The sequence below is a fragment of the Carassius gibelio genome, chromosome B19 (assembly GCF_023724105.1).
Source record: "Carassius gibelio isolate Cgi1373 ecotype wild population from Czech Republic chromosome B19, carGib1.2-hapl.c, whole genome shotgun sequence".
Taxonomy (NCBI): domain Eukaryota; kingdom Metazoa; phylum Chordata; class Actinopteri; order Cypriniformes; family Cyprinidae; genus Carassius; species Carassius gibelio.
In genome coordinates this window covers 24864832-24886055 of record NC_068414.1, presented here as the reverse complement: position 1 = coordinate 24886055, position 21224 = coordinate 24864832, and the positions used below count along the sequence as shown (strand labels likewise).

At 36.5% G+C, this 21224-nt stretch overlaps 1 protein-coding gene across 1 annotated transcript in view; it reads left to right on the top strand.

Annotated features, from left to right (window-relative positions):
• The window catches only part of angpt1 (angiopoietin 1), a 51818-nt gene that overhangs the window by 16971 nt on the left and 13623 nt on the right, over window positions 1-21224 (top strand). The window contains exons 2-7 of the mRNA XM_052584995.1: window positions 4527-4682; window positions 5106-5227; window positions 7156-7397; window positions 13218-13345; window positions 14908-15009; window positions 19227-19393. Of these exons, the coding sequence (XP_052440955.1) occupies window positions 4527-4682; window positions 5106-5227; window positions 7156-7397; window positions 13218-13345; window positions 14908-15009; window positions 19227-19393 (917 nt within the window). The remainder of the gene's footprint in view (window positions 1-4526; window positions 4683-5105; window positions 5228-7155; window positions 7398-13217; window positions 13346-14907; window positions 15010-19226; window positions 19394-21224) is intronic.

The window sequence follows — 21224 nt, the reverse complement described above, 5'->3', positions numbered from 1 at the left end:
TGAGCTCCCCCATTGTCAAAATGGCATAATCAATAACACCTTCCGAATATTCGACTGTTAGATTGGTAGTCGAAATATATATATTTTTTCTAGTTTTTTAGATTTCTTTCATTATTACCTTAAGTGATTTTTTTAAATAATTTTTTTTCCAGAAAAAAGGGGGAAAACTGTGCACCATAACAGATAAACTTAACTATTTTTTTCTTGTCTGATTGAATTGATCTTTCTTGTAATTGATCAATTCTTACTATTGAAACTGCGAACTACAATTAAATGAATCATTATCATTTGTCCTTCAGTGTTGTTATTAAAAGTCTATTTTATTCTTCTTGTCAGAGCCACGACTTCAAATGGAATAACAAAATAAAAGTCTAACAGGATCCTGGCTGCAATGGGACTTTTCAACCTTTTAAATTTGGGCCTCTTGAACATCACTCAGTAGAGCAGCCCCGTTCACCTTCTCACATCAGTGCACTTTGCAAATAAACACAATCAATCTGCAAGTCAAGCGGTAAACTTTGCTGGCTTTAAACGGCATAGTGATATCGATATAGACGTGACTGCTCTCGGGTCAGATTTTTGAGTGCTGATATGGCTGACCTTGACTCATTTGGCATGACCCTCTGCTGGTGGGCAGCTGTGAGATGTAAGCCAATCCCCCAGGTGCAACGGGTTCGACGGGGTCCTACACTTGATCGCGCTCTGTTCTATCGAACTCCTGCATGTGTGAATGTGCCTTTGAGACAAAGTGCAGGTGACATTTCTCATGTCTCTGTCTCAGTGATTTTCTTTTGTTATTTATCTTTAGCTCAACATACGTTCACTTTCATCATTACATTTTATTTTATTTGTCATTACCATCACTAGTATGCTTTTAAATGACTCAAGCCAGTTGAAAAAAAAGAGAAAGATATTTCTCTTTCTATACCTCATCTGTTGTCTTTGCTACCCTTTGCACGTTTATTTGTGAATGGAAGTGGGAAATAACCATACACCCACTAAAGCCCTTTACGGCTTCCTCTGATATTTTTACACAACGTTTCTGTTTGTGTAATCTTGATTATCCTTCCTTTGTTCGATTTACACACCCGCCAGTTTAGTGCATGACACAAGCGAAATTCCCTCAGAAAGTCAAAGCAACAGATCTCTGGGCTAATGTTTCTCCAGGCCACCAGAATAGCATCCACACCCTTCTGAAGGTGACTTAACTCGCACTCAAAGCTTCAGCCAACATTGTCTCAGAGTTCAAACCTCCGTTGCCTCTTAAACTGGATTCGAGTCAAACACTTTATCCATAGAGAGAGCTTAATGAAAGACACAGAGCCAGATTGCGAAGCTTAATGTCATTTCAGAGACAAAGTTCAAATGTCTCGGCAAAACTACTGATCGAGTTGCAGCTAAAGACGTGTCTAATGCCTGCAGTGTTATAGGTCTTCTGTATTCCTTCCAATCAGTTCCATCAAGCTTTGACTGTTTACTGTAAAGAGACACTTGTATCTGTATAACTTGCTTCACAATCACCTATTACGTACTGTAGTAATCCAAACAACAGCATCGGCTTTATAATCACTGCCAAGAAGGAAAATCAGTGTGTAGTCTTAATTCTACATGACAGGCTGCTAGTGGCTAAAGCAGTAACAGGTTGAATTTTATGTTTCTGACTGTGTGTTCCCAGCTGTTTGGCGTACGGATGCCATTTTTTATGTTGGCAAGTGAAGAGATACTGTAGTTTTCCACACCCTTTCATTTGGTTTCTCCTTTCTTGTTTTTCAACATCTATATCGCGGTGACTTCATATCTCGATCCTAACTTCATAAGTCAAAAGCTGGAGTGCTCCAAACTTCGAAATTACAGCCGATTTATCTTATTCAACCACAACTTCCATATTCTAAACAACCGTGCGTTGCTGTGCCAAGTGATTCGTTAGGCTTGTAGTGCGTGCCGAGTTTGGCTCTTTGTTACTGAACAACACTCCTTGATTTGAACTATATAGGAAATGAAGCAAACTTCATGGAATGACTAAAGCAGCAATAAATATGCTAAGACTGTTCATTGAAATGCCGTTGAAACCCATAAAACCACAGCATGGTGACAATCAGGTCCTTGAACTGCAATTGAACAGGACAAAGGGTTCAGAAAGTCATGGAGTCCTGTTTAAATTTGGCTCCCTGTAGGTCTGCTCTCTTCAATGTATTCACTAGAGATCATTCATGATGTAATAAGTGGAGCAACGCGGCCCGCTGAAATAATGGAAAAAATGGAGTGGGCGACTCTGTTGTCACTGTCGATTGGCTGAAGTGTCTTGCAGCCAGATATTTTCTGTCACAAATCAGGTCTATAGATTTCACTTGAGCCCCTTTCACACTACATGTTGGTCCCGGAAAATTGCCGGATCTTTGCCGGATTGCCTTCTGTGTGAACGCAAACACGTCCAAGGGACCTACAGTAGTAACATTGCCGGGATCAGTGCTGGAACGATCTCTGTGTGTACAAAAGCCAGAACCAATGCCATAAAGGGTGTGTCGTAGTGACGATGTACGTTATCGTGCCACTCTTTTACCGGATATTTTGAAGGCCAAACAACATTTGCAACAAAAATATATGTGAAAACTGTAATGAAGCACAGATCAGGTAGTTCTGTATAGGGATGAACTGACTTTTTTTCTGATAGTAAGCAGACAATTGCAATGACCGATAACATTTAACTTTAGATTTGTATATAGAAATCTTTTGATATACTCAATACATTATTAAATTAAAAATACTAATTATTTAATGACATTGTTAAATTTAAATGTTTTAATTAAAATACACAATAACACAATACATTTTTTATTACATTTAATCATGTTATTTAATTATAAGCAATTTAAAATAATAATTCTCAGTAAGTATTCGATAATTTACACGAGATTAAAATGGTCATGTACAATTTTATACAAAATCAAATGATACTGCGAAAAAAAGAAAAGAAAAGAAAAAGGTAAGTAATGAGCCCAGATGTAATTTCTAATCATTTCTAAAGACCTCAGTGTCAGTGGTCATCTCTTGAGGTTTAATCAACAGAAGTAGTCTTTGTGTTTCTAAAGCTTGTTCTGGTCTTGTCATCTCTCCAGCTAGAAGATTAGAATGAAAGCCTTCATGATAAACCTAAGCGTCTCCTGTAGCTAGATATCTACATCTCTTCCTCTCTGAACAAACGACCTACATCTGCTTCCACCTATAAGACTGACTCTTCGAGAGTTTGTGTTACTGCTCTGTTTAAGTTGCTCCAGGTCATCATGAAGAAGCTTAGATAAGAAATTCCTCTAAAATGTTGCCAACATGCAAATATCCTTTCTTTAATGAGTTACTGTGTCTTTTTTTTTTTTTAAGGGAGTCATAACTGTGAGGGGTTTGATTACCCCATTGTCCTTGTGCTCAAATGGTGTCTCCTTTCATTTTATTGGCCTCTTAAAAAGTTTGTCAAACTCTCCATGTGCTCTTGGTGTTAAAGTGTCTTTAGGACTGTTGGAATTGTCAAGTTAAGTGTGTTTTACCTCTGAATGGATTTTACAGCCACTGGAGTGACGATTGTGTCAAGCTTCAGATGTCATCTGAGCTTGATCCTTTTTTTAAACTTTAGTTTTAAATGTCATTTAAATCTGAAAATCTTAAATTCAGTGAAAAAAATTTGATTTGTGATACATTTCTTTGTAAAGGACCATGATCCACACTCTCCATAGACTTATTTATAGGGTTTATTTTACATGAACCAATAGGATAAAAACACAATTGTTTTGATTCGAGGCCTTCTTCAGTGTGTGAGTATTTCAATCCCTCCACCCACTTTTTAAATCATTAATTATATTGACATCATCATTCATTAGCCAATATCCAACATCATTCATTAGCCAATATCCAATATCTCACATATTGTATTTAAATACTGGACAATGTCCATTTGTTCACAACCCAAACTCTTCACCTCCATCAAAACATTACTGTACATAATGTACCCATTACTAGAACATGAATTACACAGGACAACATATTTATTACAATTATACAATTAAACAGTTTAATAGATAGTTTAATGAATAAACAATCACCAGCATCTAATACTCAAATTAAATTTCAACATGTATAACAATGGAAAGATTGAGATGATTAAGATCATCAGAAATACATCGTCATATCATCATTTATGTTTTTTTGGTGGTTAACGTAAAATGATTGAAATGCTACTTTTGAATGTTTCCATGTTAATGGAATTTTCGTTCAAAGTTATATAGTTTTTAAAAATGTTCCCAAAAAATGTTAGGATATCATTCATGGAACTAATGTTTGTCAATTGTTACTACTGTACTGTTTAAGGGCGATCAGGAAACATTCGAAAGTAGCATTTCAATCATGTTTGCCACTTACTGGTAACGTTAGCAAAGTGTTCTTAGAACATATTTTTGTTAAGGAATTCGTAGACATGGGTTAAATGTCCACATTTTGGTGTATGTTTTCTAAAATGGTCTTTCTGCTTGTCACCACAGATTGAGAACTACGTCAAAGACAATATGAAGACCGAAATGGTGCAGTTACAACAGAGTGCCGTTCATAACCACACGGCGGCCATGTTAGAGATGGGCACCAGTCTTCTCTCCCAAACAGCTGAGCAGACGCGCAAGCTAACCGATGTCGAGACACAGGTATGTTCTTCCCAGGATCCATTTCATGCTCCATTAAGCGAACAATCTTTTTTTTTTTTTCAGTGTATCCCTTTAATACGCCTCAAATACAGCCAAGAAAAACATTAGTGCGGCATTAGACTTAAAATCTCTTTTTAAGTATCATGCTAATGTTTTTGTTGCTGAATCTTTTTATGACTTGTGTGTTTTAATGAGACACGGAGGGATACAGCACAGTTGTGTTTTGCTGATTTGTCAAATAAGAGGTTGAGGTTGAGAATAACTGTTCCTAAGTGCTACCGTATGGTACTGCGGTATAGTTTATATATGTTTATGACTTCTCCTGAGGTACCGCTCAGTTAGTATTAACTTACTTAATGATTTTAAGGTCTGTGTTTTTGCGGAAGGATTACTGTATTTTTATTGGAATGTTATTGTTTTTAGGTTTTAAATCAGACTTCAAGGTTGGAAATTCAGCTGCTGGAGAATTCACTATCCACCAACAAGCTGGAGAAACAACTTATGATACAGATAAATGAAATCAACAAGATCCATGACAAGAATGGGTAAACCTCCAACCCCAACACAACTCCCCACACACACAAATATACCAAATTTAAATATATTACAGTGTATATGTACATATATAATGGCATTGAACAAAATATGTATATATATATATATATATATATATATATATATATATATATATATATATATATATATTAAAAAAGTGCATAATCATCCAGTAATATCATAATTGGGTGTTACAATAATAATTAAAATACTGCACAGGAACTTAAATAGGTGAACTTTTATAGCTACAGTTTTACTACTTTTATGCTATTGATGAATATAGTTAAGTTAGTGGCATTGCTGCATTTAATTTGTAACTCCCCAACACTGCACACAGGAAACAATAAACTGATCCACAAAAAACATTTCAGAGCTACAGTAGTGACCCTGCTTAAGCCGTCTCACTGTGCTGCCATTTAATCTGCCAATACAGATGTTCAAATCTCACTCGCTTGTAATTCTTTTTAGAACATACTCATTCTAATGCCAGAACCACAATATAGATCATTGCACAAAATGATTTTCAATTCTTGACAACGCAAGCCTTCAGACATTAGCTCGGTCCCATACGGTGCAGTGCAACAGAACCTGCCAAGACATGAGTGATGTCCCCTGACCCGCCGTTAAACTTTCTCCTCTGTGAAGACTAATTTTGCAATGCAAAGCTTTTGGAATACTTTCCAATTTTCTATGTATTTATTGTTCTGGTGGGACATGTCTGTTCCTGTCAAAACGAGGGTTTAATTCCCAGTGATCTCTCTGCTTTGAGCCCAGCTGTTGTTAAAAAGACACGAGCATTCATATCCCTCTGTTTTTTTTGTGTGTGTGTGTGTGTGTTTTTTTTAAGTATCTGTTTATGTCTAGCATTTTTGTTACTACAGTTAGTGTAATTACTCATCCTATAATATAGATTGACATTATGACTTTCTCCTCTTTCAATCTAAAATGTATTTTACATTCCTTTAAAGTGCTATGTGGATCGCATTTTGTTTTAATGAGCTGGTGAATCCAGCCCAGCGTGCATCAGGTTTCCAAGATGTACAGTGCAGATTTAAGGCTTGGATCCATTTTAGACGTGCACTAATGCCCAAAGCTATAAGATGAACTGTGTTTGTTTGTACCCTGTGTAAGTTATGGAGATTGGCTACATTCATATCAGTATTTATTACATCTGTAATGAGGCGGCCTTCATTTCTTTGCCTTTGAATACTGAAACATAAATACAGTATCATCAAAGTCATACCTTGATGAAGCCAAGGATTCCTAACTTTTTTTTGGCCCACAGCAAATAAAAGACATTTTGTTTACCTGTGAGCCACACTTGCAACATGCAATATGATATATCTATGTTAACTAACTCAGTGTGTGTATTTTTGCTCCTCATGACTAAAACAAGGTTATTGTTTCATGAAACATATGAAGTTAACCATTTTAATAAAAACAGTAAAATTGTAAATATGAAGAAAACGTTCTTCAGTGTAACATGTAAAAAGATGCAATAAATAATAAAATGTTTAAATAAAACTATCATTGATATGACACTTTGATGCTGTTTTCTGTAAACCTTGACTAAGTTTTACCATGGAAACCAGTTTCTGCCAAAAACTGCCCACCACAGTCTTAAAAAAAAATTAAAAAAAACATAAAAACTGACTTGACTTTGAAGGAGATCCCATATTCATTTTTATAGTAGTTACAATGATTGCTGTAACAATGATATTTTGGCTGAATCTATGATAGCATGGCATACATTTTATTACAACACACTGTGACCCAAAATTATGAGTATGTGGCCCGATTTGACCCATACTTGCAGGGACTTTTCTTAGATTGTTAAATTTCCTATATATATTTTTTTACTTTTAACAACCCTTTCGTCGTTTTTCTCTGCTGTGGCTTTCCCTCATGTTTACCTCAGTTTTCTGGAGGAAAAAATGCAGGAGATGGAGGACAGGCACAGAGAAGAGCTGGAGGCCCTTCGGGAGGAGAAGAGCAGTCTACAGATGCTGGTGAGCAGACAGAGCTCAGTGATCCGGGAGCTGGAGGCTCAGCTGAGTCGCGCGACCGGTAACAGCACCGCCCTGCAGAGACAACAGCAGGACATGATGGATACCGTACGCAACCTGCTCAGCCTCTGCGCCAAGGATGGAGCCACAGCATGTAAGTACATGTAAAATCTCATTTTTTGCACAGGTTTTGGAAGGTCTCTTGAAGCATCTTGGAGATGTTACCACAGTTCTTCTGGATTGAGTCTGTCTCAGTTCGTTCTATTTCTTCTTGTGATTCCAGACAGACTGGATGATGATGAGATCAGATCTCTGTGTGGAGCACTGGCTGTTGTCAGACTCCTTTTGCAAACAAAAATCTCACTGCATATTGATATTGATATATAAACTGATATTTCCTAATAACACTCTACAGCAAAAGACAGAAATAGCTGACTTAGCTGGAGAAAATACTAGTGTTCTAATAACAATTTTGGCCACCACTGTATACAGTATATTATTTCACCTGAACCTCCAATCAGGCCAGGACCACCACTGGCATCCCTAACCCTCTAAAAAATGGTGTGTGGCATTGCTAAAGCAAATGTCACAAAGGAAGTAATATAAAACTAAAAATGTAGCAGCCAGAACAGGCCATTTTTAGATAAAAAATAGCCTGTTACACACTATGTTATCAGTGAGAAAAGCTTCTTTCTGGTAGGTGTGAAATGTGTTGTTTTCTTGTTAAACGTCACGTTTAGCCAGACAGCGCTGTGAACCTCAACGGATGCCGCTTATCACGCTTCAGCACACTGCCTGTGGTTAACAGTTGACTGAAATGTCAAACAGCCCTTGATTGAGTTACAGGCCAGGCCTAACATAGCCCCAGCGCAGTGATGTGGGATTGGCGATTTCCCGCTAAACCCTATGGTTGCCTCTACCAGCAGGAGTCAGTTTAGTGAACTCATTTCCCTTTTTCCCCCCACTGCAACCCAAGTGTGGCCTTTTGGCCCCATGTCTCTCCGACGTCTGCCCCATGTCACTGTGGTCACAGAAAATTTACCTTGAATGTCTGAGATGGGACTGCACAGGTCATGGAGTCGACTCAAGCCTTAGCTTCCGTCTTTCTGTGAGGGCATCAAAGCAACTCTACTTCCTTTTTTCTTTTGGGTTTCATTTCACATTTCACATGGCAAATCATGAAGCCATGCTGGTTCATTGGAATACAAACGTGGTTATTTATAAGATTGTATTTATGCAAGCTTCTGTTTTGCATACATTGGTAGTGAATGGTGACACATGACAAATGGACACAAGATATTCAGTGAATAATTAGTTCAATTTTAGTGTTGTCATAAAGCTGTCATATTCAGATGAAAGACTTGGGATATGGAGTTCAGACATTCTTCTAAACTTTTTCTTTAGTGTTCCATTGAAGAACGTATGATTCATATGAATTAAGAAAAGCATGAAGGAATATTTATCATGTGTCATTGACTCTACTGTTTAAAAGTTTTGGGCCATTAAGATTTTTAAATGTTTTTGAATGAAGCTCACCAAGGCTTCATTTGATTATTTGATCAACTATACAGTAATAAAAAATTGCAATAGTTTATATAGTAACAGTAATATTGTGAAATATTATTAGAATTTAAAATAAGTCTTTTCTATTTTAATATATTTTAAAATGTAATTTATTTCTGTGAGTCTAACTACACAGTTAGTGTCACATGATCCTTCAGAAATCATTTTAATATGCTGATTTGCTATTAAACACACATTCTCTAGTATTATGTTGCTGATTATGTTGATTTTTGTTTTTTTAATGTCTTTACTGTCACTATTGATAAAATTAATCTTTTTGAATTTGTTCGTCCATGCTGAATGAAAATACTTTTAGGTTTGTGTAACTATGGTTGACATCTACTGCTCTGTTCTGGTTGAACTGTTTGTTGAACATGTAGTCATTGCTTTGGAGCAATCCCAGGTCCCACACTAGCAAATTTATACTCTAAAATAAATGCTTATTTATTTTCATGATCTGTCAGTAAGAGAACACAGACAGGAAAGAATATCAGCCCATACTGGAAGACCCTGCAGCTCCTTGGATTTAGACGTTCCTATTTGTACATCAGCCAGTCACGCTAAATGAGTCCAAGTTTGATTCCAACTTGGTTCTGTTCTGTGCCTGGACTTGAAACCTAAATAAAACTTCGCAATTGGGTTCATTTAGTGGGTCAATTGAGCGTATAAAATGCAGTTTAGGTTCACTGTGGTTTGGTGTAAAGGTAAGATGGGACCCATAACATGATTTCTTGGTGATTTTAACAAGCAAGCATAATTGTGCACATTACCAAACAAATTATGATAAACGGAGATTTCAAATAGCCCTTAGTTGCATTGACAAGCTCCAGTGTGCTGTAGAGGTATTTTTCTGACCTCTGATTGAATTCGTCAAACTAAATGACTCCTGTGGGACGGCCCGTCCAAATAACTGGCAAGGAAGGCACCATAGGTGTCTTAGATTGTCTGTCTGAAATCATGACTCAACTAAACTTGCAAAACAATGTTCTAGCTCTAAAATGCTCTAAAAAATGAGAGAATGCACTGTTTATCGTGCTGCTTTTCTCATTCAGACATGATTATGACATTGTTTAATGTGCTTAACCTTCATGAACATAACAAATTTGAAGTTCACTGCAAGTTAACTGCCTCGCCACATGCGTAAAAAGAAGAGATCTGATGGTTTTAAAACATTGTACAGCATCTTTGATTGCAGTGAGTTCATAAATGCAAAGCTGTTATTTGTGAAAATATTATTTGAAGCATTATTAAGGGTTATTATGAAAAATATAATATAAGCGCAAACTCATTAGATTGCATTTTTAGATATAACTGTTCTCCCCTTTGGAAGGCTGTAATAAATCCCTATTTGCTAATTATTATTTACTCACTGGCATCAATCATATTCTGTGATTAGAAGGACAAAATATTGTTTTCTGTCTCCAAATTAAGTTCACTAGGGACAGGCCATGACGTATGAAAACACACTGTAAAAATAGGTAATATGTCAGAATATGATTTTTGGGTTTAGACACACATGAGTAAGATGGTTTATGGCTTAGGAAATGTTTTTAAAAATACTCATTATTACAGTTCTGCTCGCTCAGCTGGTGGTCATCATTCTCACAGTCTCTCAGTCCAATTGAAAGAATCAGACTTTATCGTCTCAGATGTTTATATAAAGATGCAGTGCAGTAGTTTGAGTTTTCATTTCGCCAGCGCACCGCACTGGGATTTTGAGTTCTTGCTTATTTTAAACTGTATTTTGTGTTTTCAATCGTGTGGAGAATCCTGATTTATAAAGTCACTCCACTTGGATGTTCTTTTCACATCAACTTGTTCCAAACTAAAGTCCCAACTGAACCACCAAGAATTCAAATGTAAATAAATAATGTGATTATAATTTTATGAGCCAGAACGCAAGCTGCTTAATAGCTCAATTTACCATAGTCTCGCTAAGATTTAAATGTAAAGTTGTTCCTGGGCATTCAGAGGTGGTCAGACGCCCATGTTTTGCAAAGATCCAAGTAGTTTGTGCCATTAGTTACGACCGAACTCCAGATTCAACATAAGAGAAAAATATTTCATAACTCTCTACAACGACTTAGATTAATCATGATAATTTGTTATCTGAATGTGTAATAATTTGCATAATATGCATTGTTTATTTTATTTTATTTTATCCAGAGCGACTTACATTGCATTGAAAGTACACATTTATTGTAGATTTTAGTTCTTGCTTTTATTGGAAATCTGATCAATGACCTTGGCATTGCTACCACCATGCTTTATTGTTTATTTGATTATGATATTGTTTAGTATTTTATACTATACATCTTATTTTAATCATATTGTATTACATTTTCACATATATATTTGTTTAAATGGGCAACTATAAGCAGTAGGCTTTACATTGTATTTATTTGTTGATCCATTTTTCATTATGCATTTATTTGTACAGCAATAAACAGTAAGATTTCTTTTCTTCCGCTAACGTCACGTTTTGTCTTTGTTTGGGTTGAACTTGTCCGTCCTTCACTTCTTTAAAAAAAAAAAAAAAAAAAAAAAAAAAAAAAAAAAAAAGGGGAAGTCGTGGCCTAATGGTTAGAGGGTTGGACTCCCAATCGAAGGGTTGTGGGTTCTAGTCTCGGGCCGGACGGAATTGTGGGTGGCGGTAGTGCATGTACAGTTCTCTCTCCACCTTCAATACCACGACTTAGGTGCCCTTGAGCAAGGCATCGAACCCCCAACTGCTCCCCGGGCGCCGCAGCATTAATGGCTGCCCACTGCTCCGGGTGTGTGCTCACAGTGTGTGTGTGTGTTCACTGCTCTGTGTGTGTGTGCACTTCGGATGGGTTAAATGCAGAGCACAAATTCTGAGTATGGGTCACCATACTTGGCTGAATGTCACTTCACTTCACTTCACTCTGCTCTCCAGTCCTGCCACTTTCAGCTCCTGGCTATAAGCGCTAAATTTCCGTTGTCTGACACAGCTGGGGTTTTGTTGTGTTAGACGCCGCAGTGCGAAGTTCCCCTCTGTCAACCTGTCACAGCAGGAGATCCTTGTCACAGACACTCAATCCTTTACCGAAGCGGCAGGAATAATATCCCTGAATGAAGGGTTGCCCGCCCAAGCCCTCCGTCCCGCGACGGGGATCAAAGTTCTGCCTAAACACCCCTGACACGTCTCTCTTTAGCAGTGACATCTCCTCTTCTTAAAGAGTCCCAACAGAAACAACAATAGTGTGAAAACTGAGATGCGGTCTTTAGCCGTGAAAGAAAAAAAAAAGTAGAGGGGAATCGGAAGGAATTTCCATCTATATAACTAGGACACGGTGGGTAAATATAAACCACTTGTTATAACAGGAACTTGAAATTTATAGCTTGTAGTATTTTGTCCGCAGACTCTTGCTTGGTTTCAAAATATTGGCGGCGTAATTGTCTGCAGATGGAAAGAGACCCAGCTGTTGGCTTGCAGAGGTCTGTCAGAGCCGAGCTGCTGCTCTCCAAGAGCCAGAGCTCAGCACTTTGATTAAAAGACTTTCACACTTAGAAATATGTCAGTCACTGGAAGAAGGTCATGTTGATAATGCAAGCGAACTTGGAAGTCCTCGCAGCCCTTTGTAGTCTCAAAATAATTCCAGCCAGATTCGAAATCCTGCATGAAAAGCGATACAATATTTAGAGTTCGCCCGTGACTCTGTGTATTATTTATTCCATTAACTCAGGATGTGATTTATTCCACAGCGTGCAATATTTTTCAACATTATTAGCTCTGATATTGTGCAGCAGTGTCATTTTCGACTGTGATTACATATTTTGAACTGTTCGAACGGGTTTGTAACATGAAACAGATATTAAGCGCAGACAGCTTTATACACATCTCTCCATGTAGGCCGGCTGACAGAAGCTAAAGAAATAAATACTGTATACTCATTGTCAATCACAATTATGCATTCATAAATAATCCTCTTCTATACATATGTACGTACAGGATTCCTTTTTAGGAGCTGTTTCTGGTCCAGCTCCAGAACATTCCACCTTAAACCCTCTTTTATTAAATTCAAGGAGGTTGATGTAAATTATCCGGGATTAAACTGTCGCCCAGCTCAGTGGGTCTCGAAAAATAGCTGTCACCTGCCAGGATTTGAGAGGTTTGTTAAAATATCATTAGGCTGTTTGTCTACGGTATTGCTGTCTTGTTGAAATGGAAGTCACAGAGTTGACATTTCTGTTTAGCCGAATATGAGGCTCGGTCATGCTGAGCGAGAGAGTGAGTGGAAATCGTTTTATTTGTTCAACGCATCGGGGCAGATCCACAGACGTTTGCTGATGTACCTGTACATGTACCAATATAAACAGCTCCATTTATTATTTCTCTGATCGTTTATGTTTTTGCTATTTCTAACATTGGTTTTCTTTGTGTATTTAGTGGTGCCAAACCTCACCAAGCAAGCTGACGAGGAGAGGAAGTTCCGGGACTGTGCCGACCTCTACCAAGCGGGATTCCAGAAAAATGGAGTTTACACTATCAACATTAGCCCGCAGGAGACTAAAAAGGTAGGAATTCTGTTTTCAGATGGAATAATTTAAGATCAAAATGTAAACTTAATTGCACAACTGTTAGGATCAAGACTTTACAGTGGTGGTAAAGTGGTGATCCTCTACTGTCTTTGGCACAGAAAAGAGTCAAATAAAGTCACATAAAAATCATACTGTACCTGCATAATATCAAGAAGACCACAACATTTAGGATAAGATCCCATACATCTAATGAAATCCTAATCTTTATTTTAAGATAAATCTTAATCTTATTTTTTTGGGTTAGGGTAAGGGTTAGGGTCAGTTAGGGTCGGTAACTCTGATCAGTTAGTTCTTACACTATTGTTGACTAAGAAGAAAGCTTACATATAAGCCAATTACACGTCCAGCTTTCATCCACAGATTTTTATGTAAGTTTTGAGATATTGCATTAAAAAGACCAAGTGTCAATACCAAGATGAAAAAAAAAAACCTTTACCATAAACAATTAAAGAAATCTTCATTTGATTGATATATTTTATGTATGTTTTTGTTTGTATTTTATTTATCTTTTTTTGCACTTTGAATTTGTTTTACTGCTTTATTTTAAAGTGAAAGTAATTTTAAATCATTTAGAAGTGGAGGTCATTGCAACATTAGCTGCCTTTGTTTATTTTACTGTTTTTATTTTAATTTGTTCTTAATTTTTTATTTTATAATTATTAAAATATTATTTTATAATTTTATATTATAATATTATTTCTTTAATGTAGCATTGTTTTCCTGCTATTAGAACAGACCTACAGCCCATTTTTGTTCAATTGACTGCCTAGTTGACCAATACATAATTCTTTATATCACAAGGTAGCATGTAGTTTATTGAAAGGTAAAAAAATAAAATAAATAAATAAAAAACACTTAGTTTACTCGCCCTCATATTGTCCCAAAACTGAATGACTTCATATTTTTCATGTGGTCTGTGGAATATTAAAGAGGGAAAAAAAACTGTTTGGTTTCAGGCAGGGTGTACTGTATGTGGTTTTGTCAAGTAGCCTAAAATGTGTTAGTGTACATGTGGTAACATAAATTTACTCTTTTTGTTCTGGCCAAACACATTACTTAATTTGACTGTATCTAACTGACTATTATGTGGACACTATTAAAAGTCATTTTTAAGGGTGAGGTGAGGTAGAAGTGCACATTTTCACCTTTTACAGCGTGAATGTTTGTGAAGGGCTTCATCCGTGAATGTACATATCTGTCCCTGAATATCTGGTTTTAGTGTTGCTCCAGCCCCCGATACTGGATTAATTGCAACCAGGTTGGTCTGTGTGTTCAGCTGGGTGTGTGTGAGGTGACGCCACGGCTTTCTACCCACTGTGCTAGATTACAGCCAGGTGTCCCTGAGCACCACAGCTTTGATCTCGGGCCTGCTACTTGACCTCACCGCTAATCACTGTTTGGAGAAGTCACTAAGCTAATGGGGGTATCTGTTGTTGTTGTAAGGATATACAGATCCATAAGGTCAAGATAAATGGTTTGTGGTATTTCCGTCCTTGTATATTTGTATGTGTGTGATGTGCATGTCTGTCTTTAAACAGGTGTACTGTAACATGGAGACTGCAGGCGGAGGCTGGACTGTAATCCAAAGACGTGAAGATGGTAGCATGGACTTTCAAAGAACATGGAAAGAGTATAAAATGGTACGTAGCCATCAACCAACCTCTGTTTCCTCCTCTACGTAGCCATCAACCAACCTCTGTTTCACTCGCTCTGTAACGGTGGACATGATCTTTGCCGTTCTCATCTAAGCAACGCATATGGGTGATATATCTTCTCTGTTCATCTGTTTTTGTTTTAGACTAAAAAGAGTGAAGGATAACCATGACACCCTATAGAGTAGGAAACAGATGAGTCAGATGAGATAATGGGATTCTGCCTGTGCTTAGGAATGATAGTTTTGCATTAGTCAGTGTTATTCTTCATTGGAAAAAAAATAAACAGCATAAAATACAAAAGTCATAGCGAAACTGGGACATCAGTGCTGGCAGTTTTGTTGCCGCAACAGGCTGAAACTTAACAATTGTTATGACTCAATCATACTTTCAGACATTATTTGTAGTAATGTGATGTGGTATCCCACTGAATGTTGATCTGACTAGTCAGAAGAAAGCTTACATTTAAGCCAATTACACATCCTGCTTTCTTCCAAATATTTTTATTTGAGTTTTGAGACATTGCATTAAAAAGTACAAGGAAACACCAAAAAAAAAAAAAAAAAAAAAAGGAAAAAAAAAAATATATGGAATGTAACTTTTTTTGTTTTTGTTTTTTTTTTTAATAAAAAACCAAGTTATGTGACTAAATGACCCAGCAGAGAAGAAATGTTGATCTGATTCATCATTATATTAAAATAACTTTTATCTTTATATTTACATTTTTATTTTAATTTCATTTTGTATATACATTTTGCCATTTTATTTGTATTTATTGAATTTATTTTAGTTGTAGTTTTAGTAATTTTTGTATTTCAACTCCAGCCTATTTCACCCATTTCAAATCCTTTAAATTTATCATCTAATATTCAAGTTTGTTCAGCTTTTATGAATCTAACAACAATTTGTTTGAATAGTTTTAGTTAATAATAACCCTGCTCTGGGGTGCGTTTTCCGTACAAAGACGTAACTCGGTGATTAACCACCATAGTAAGATGTAATGTTGTTGAAACAAACTAGCTAGTTACGACTGTTTCCCGAACACAGACGCATCTCCGTTGTTTGATCCACTCTAGTTAAACAACATAGGGCCATTGTTAATGATGTCACACGCATGTGGTGGAGGAATAACTTCTGCTATTTAACCTATTGGACATCTCCAAGATGCTGATATATTGATATATTATGGCACCTGATGACTAATTACTATTGTTTTTTTTCCTGTCATTTTGGTTTATTTGATGTTTGATCTATTGCCGGTTACATCTTACATCATACTTCGGGGTTCCCTTTAGCTATTTATGCACATGCGCACTCTTCAAAAACAGAGGACGCGCATAAATACATAGATTAAAATGCATTTATATTTAGATAGATTGGAATATATAGATTGTACTGCTTGTATTGTGCCCCAGATCATATTTATTTAAACCCATATCCCTTGCTAACAAGAAACTATGATTCTAACCACAGGTCGAGAACTATAGTTCCAACCATGCAAGTTTGTGTTGCTGTTTGCGAAAGTTCGTTTGAACTATGGTTTCGGGAAACCCCAAATCTCTGTACTATGTTGGTAACAACAGAACTTGCGACCAAAGTTGGCTAACAATGCTTTTGGGAAACACATTCTAAAATGCATAAGCCAAAGTCTGTAATAAAAATAATGTGCAGCACTAGGGGTTTCGATTCCCTGGGAACATATTATAGGTAAAAATTGATAGCCTGAATGCACTGTAAGTTGCTTTGGATAAAATCGTCTGCTAAATACATAAATGTAATTTTATATATGTATATATGTATATTCAATGTGATGATAATGAATGCTATGTACAGCTATGTTTTTAAAAAGCCATGTCTTTGATCGAGACTGACTCTTATGAAAGACTTGGAGCGGTTCTCGCCCATGCTTTTATTTGTAGTTTATTTGTATTTTTCTTTTCTTGTTTGGATCAAATGAAATATTGGAATAACCCCACCTCTCCTCATTTGAGTATCCGCTCCAGCCACTTACTATCATCACCATCAAGGTTTCTATTTCTCTTTTCCCAATCAGTTTCCCAAAGGGAGATGGGAGAAACTCTTCATCAGAATGGAATCAGATATTTAGACTATGGAAACAATTGTTCTTAGATTTTGGCAGTGTTAATCTGACTTTTCTCCATTCCTCTCTGCAAGAGAAAGGGGTTTGGACAGGCCACTTTGAATGGCTATTACTGGAATGATACATAGCAACTGAGTGCGTTGTTGAGACACCGATGCTGTGGTGTATAGAAAACCACACACCCAAGAGAACTCCCTGTTTTAGGGTCTAAAATAACAATTGATCTTCGTTTTTCCTCTACATTACTCACATAAGGAATGATGCGGTTTTATGGCTAGAAAGCTTCTCAGGGACGATCCCATGCACAAAGGCCAGGCTTCCAAGGGGAAACCCAATCAGAACAGAACAAGCACCCCTGACAACATAAACAGATACAGGTTATGGAAAATCAGCCATCAGGTTTCAGGCACATTACAAGGATTTTAGGAGGACAGACCCTCTTTATCCTCACAGGAGTGCTACAGGCAATACGAAATACTCATGTTTACTGCACTGTTACTCTTACTCATCAATCACCTGCTCCCATGAGCCAGCAATTAATAAGTGAGAAGAAGGTTTCAGTCAGTCTGTAATGCAATACGAGTGATATCATCATTACTTTGCCTGTAGCATGGTTAAATTTGGTTGTATATAAACTCATATAGGCATTGTTTAATTATTTAACCCTGTGATACAGTGTAGCCATATGGCAACATTATTTTCTTTCATTTCTTACTTGTTTCTCATCCAATAATATGACCTTTGTTTTTCCCTTTCAAAACTCCCTTTACAGGAGAGATCTCTGCTGAAGTTCTCCACAAATTCGTCTGTTAATAAATTTCACTTTCTTCAAATCTATGTCCAAACATAGTTTTACAAAAAATATGGATGTTTACATATGACAATGCTTTATTGTAATGGAAAAATGGCTGTTGTGCATTTAATGCTGGCATCGATTATATTACATTTATTCATTTATTTGGAAGCACTTTCCATAAAACAATTGCATTGATACATAAACCACACAATTGTGATTTGTATTTCTTCTTTTCAGACAAAAATGAATTCAGACATGTTTTATGGAAAAGGCAAGTTTTAGCTGTTCCGAATTGCAACAGTGAGAAAGTCTTTTTGGAAAGAAGAGTTTTTTAATGCTTTTAGGGAAAACGTTGAAGAACTGTTCCGTTCAGAATTTTAGTTTCAAGTACACAAATACATCCTTTAATTCATATTTAATTCAAGGACCATTTTTAACACCATTTTCCACTGTGTCAATGTTATTCATTTACTTACACATCATTTGTAATTATATACATTTCTTATTTACATACAGTACATGCAGGGTTAAAATGATACATCAAGGTATGCATATATGTTAAAATCCATCCAGCACTCGTGTTTTCCATTGCCCACATTGGAAATTTTCTCATTTGCTAGAAGCAGGGAAAGGCAAACTAATTACAGATGTTGCTCATTAAAGATTTGTATTCGCACTTGGGTATGGTTCTGTTATGCTGTAATAAAATTATTACTGTCGCTAGCACCTGCACTGCATTATGACATGATTCAGAAGCCTTTCTGCAGCTGTTTAGAGCTGAATGGATCGATTACAGACATGGACACTCATCCAAAATATCCTTTGGAAGCAAAAACATTAACACGGGTTAAATGGTTTTATTTTATTTTTTTGTCATGTGTGTTTGTGTCCATAGAAATGACACGAGACAACACACTGCTTCTCATCGAAGTCATGTCATGCACTACATGTTTAATCAGATACTATATACACAGTTCTGCATTTCTCATTGGCATTACAGAGAAAAAATAATGTATATTAGTGCTGGGAATGGCATGTCATAATGTAGTGTTTTCTCAGTCTTTCCAGATCTGATTCAGCCGTTGAACATTTAGGCTCAGAAACGGACCAGTGGTTATTGATACCTTCATGTCAAAATTGTATGAAAATCTGTAATTATTATCTCAAGAAAATGAGGAATAGTGGAATTCTGTGTTGAATCTGTAAGGCTTGAAATATCTTGGACAGGATTTTCTTTCCCACTGCTTTATCCAATGTCTCTTGTGACCCAAGTCGATACTTGAACTGACCCGGAGTCCTCTTTTCTAGGGCTTTGGGAGTGTGTCGGCCGAACACTGGCTGGGAAATGAGTTTGTGCACATTCTGACCAATCAGAAGCAGTATGCCCTCCATGTGGAGCTGACCGACTGGGACGGACACCAGGCCTTCTCTCAGTATGACAGTTTCCACATCGACAGTGAAAAACAAAATTACAGGTACTTTCTGCTTTTTTAAGTGAATGCTGCTCATTATTTTAATGCAATGTATATATTGCAATGTATATATGTATATATTTAATGCAAAATATATATTGCTCAACAGCTCATTAATCACTGATTCAAAAAAATTCAGAACGTTATAAGGGTTTATATAAAAGACCTTTTATTTTAGGATTTTATGTATTGAACAGTTCTGACATTTGGGTTCGGTACGATACTTAAATGTTTTTTGAAGAAGCCTTTTATGCTTACAAAAGCTGCATTTGTTTGATTTAAAAAAACAGCAAAAAGGTAATATTGTGAAATATTATTACAATTTAAAATAGCTGATTTTTATTTTGATATATTTAAAATACAATTTATTCTTGTGATGACAAAGCTGAATTTTCAGCAGCCATTACTCCAGTCTTTAGTTTCACATAATCTTTCATAAATAAATAATAAAAAAATGCTTAAAGGTATATGTTTATCTATGAAATGTACATGAACCATTATGTTATATTAAATTTGTGGGAGCATCACGGGTAAGATGAAAGTGTTTTTATTAAAGTCTGATGATAAGTCCCTCTGTTCATTCATAGTTTTACTCTCTCTGGGATCTTTAAATGCTTTTCATGGGTGAAGCTATGGGGAGGAATGAAGCTATTTGTTTAAATTCCATTTGGGGCTGAATTAGGGTCTTCACTTGAAATGCTTCCCCTTTATTTTAGCTCTGTTAACCACTAAGATTTCTTATTTTAAACTGTGCAAAAAAAAAAGAAAGAAAGAAAGTCAAACAGTTTTTGTTCATTGCACTTGTATCTCATGCACAAGCAGGTGAACACTTACAAGCTCTCAACTTCAAATTATTTGGATCTCAGCAGGGCTGTGGTCCGTGGTGTCCTGCACACTTGGCTGGCCCAAAGTGTCCTGTGCTGGTAAAGAGTTTCAGGAATCTAATCAGCATTCTCATCTCTAAAAATAGATTTGTTCTCTCAAACTGTTATGCTATGGTAATCACACACTGCCTCTTGAGAATACTAGCCGAAATGAACTCTTTCTCTGGCCCAACACAAAGTGTGCATGAGGTGGCCACCTCTGGCAATTCAGATTAGACCTTCAGATTCCGACCTGACAACCTTTTAGTTTGTGTATGTAAAAAGCACAAGCGGTAGATTTTGCGAGTTTTATGCTGTTCCAGTGTAGTTTGAACTCTCAAGTGCTGGTTTACTTGCCCTCGTGTCTTTCAAAACCTGTGTTCCACAAAAAGAAAGAAAATCATACAGTTCTGGAATGACATGAGGAAGAGTGAAAATGATCATATTTTTATTTTTGGATGAAATATCCCTTCCAGAAGTGTAGCAGTAACACCAGCATTTCAGAATTCAGTTATGCTTAATACATGCACACATACTGTATTGTACATATGCACACACATATAGTCAATGGCACATAAAAGCACATTAAAATTCCACAAGCGTGTGCATCAATCTACAAGGGATAGTTTAGAACTTAACATATTACGATGCATAAGCATTTCTATTTGTCAGAACCAACGTGGAGACTTTCCAGTCTGGAAATATTTGTCTGACTGCCAGCCGCTTGCATTCGCTTAAATGTAAAGCTAGTTTACAAAAGAGTTGGTATTAGAACAGTAATTGTGTATAGAAATAATGGAGCATAATCCCATAACCTAAATCATGAAAAGGACTAACTGTCAAACGTATTAAATTTTTTCATTACTAATGATTTCCAAACTACATACAGGGTAAAGGTTGAAGTGAGCAAATAGCACTTGGCTGAATGTATACCATGCCAGAACAATAAATTTCAAATAATGACCATCTCT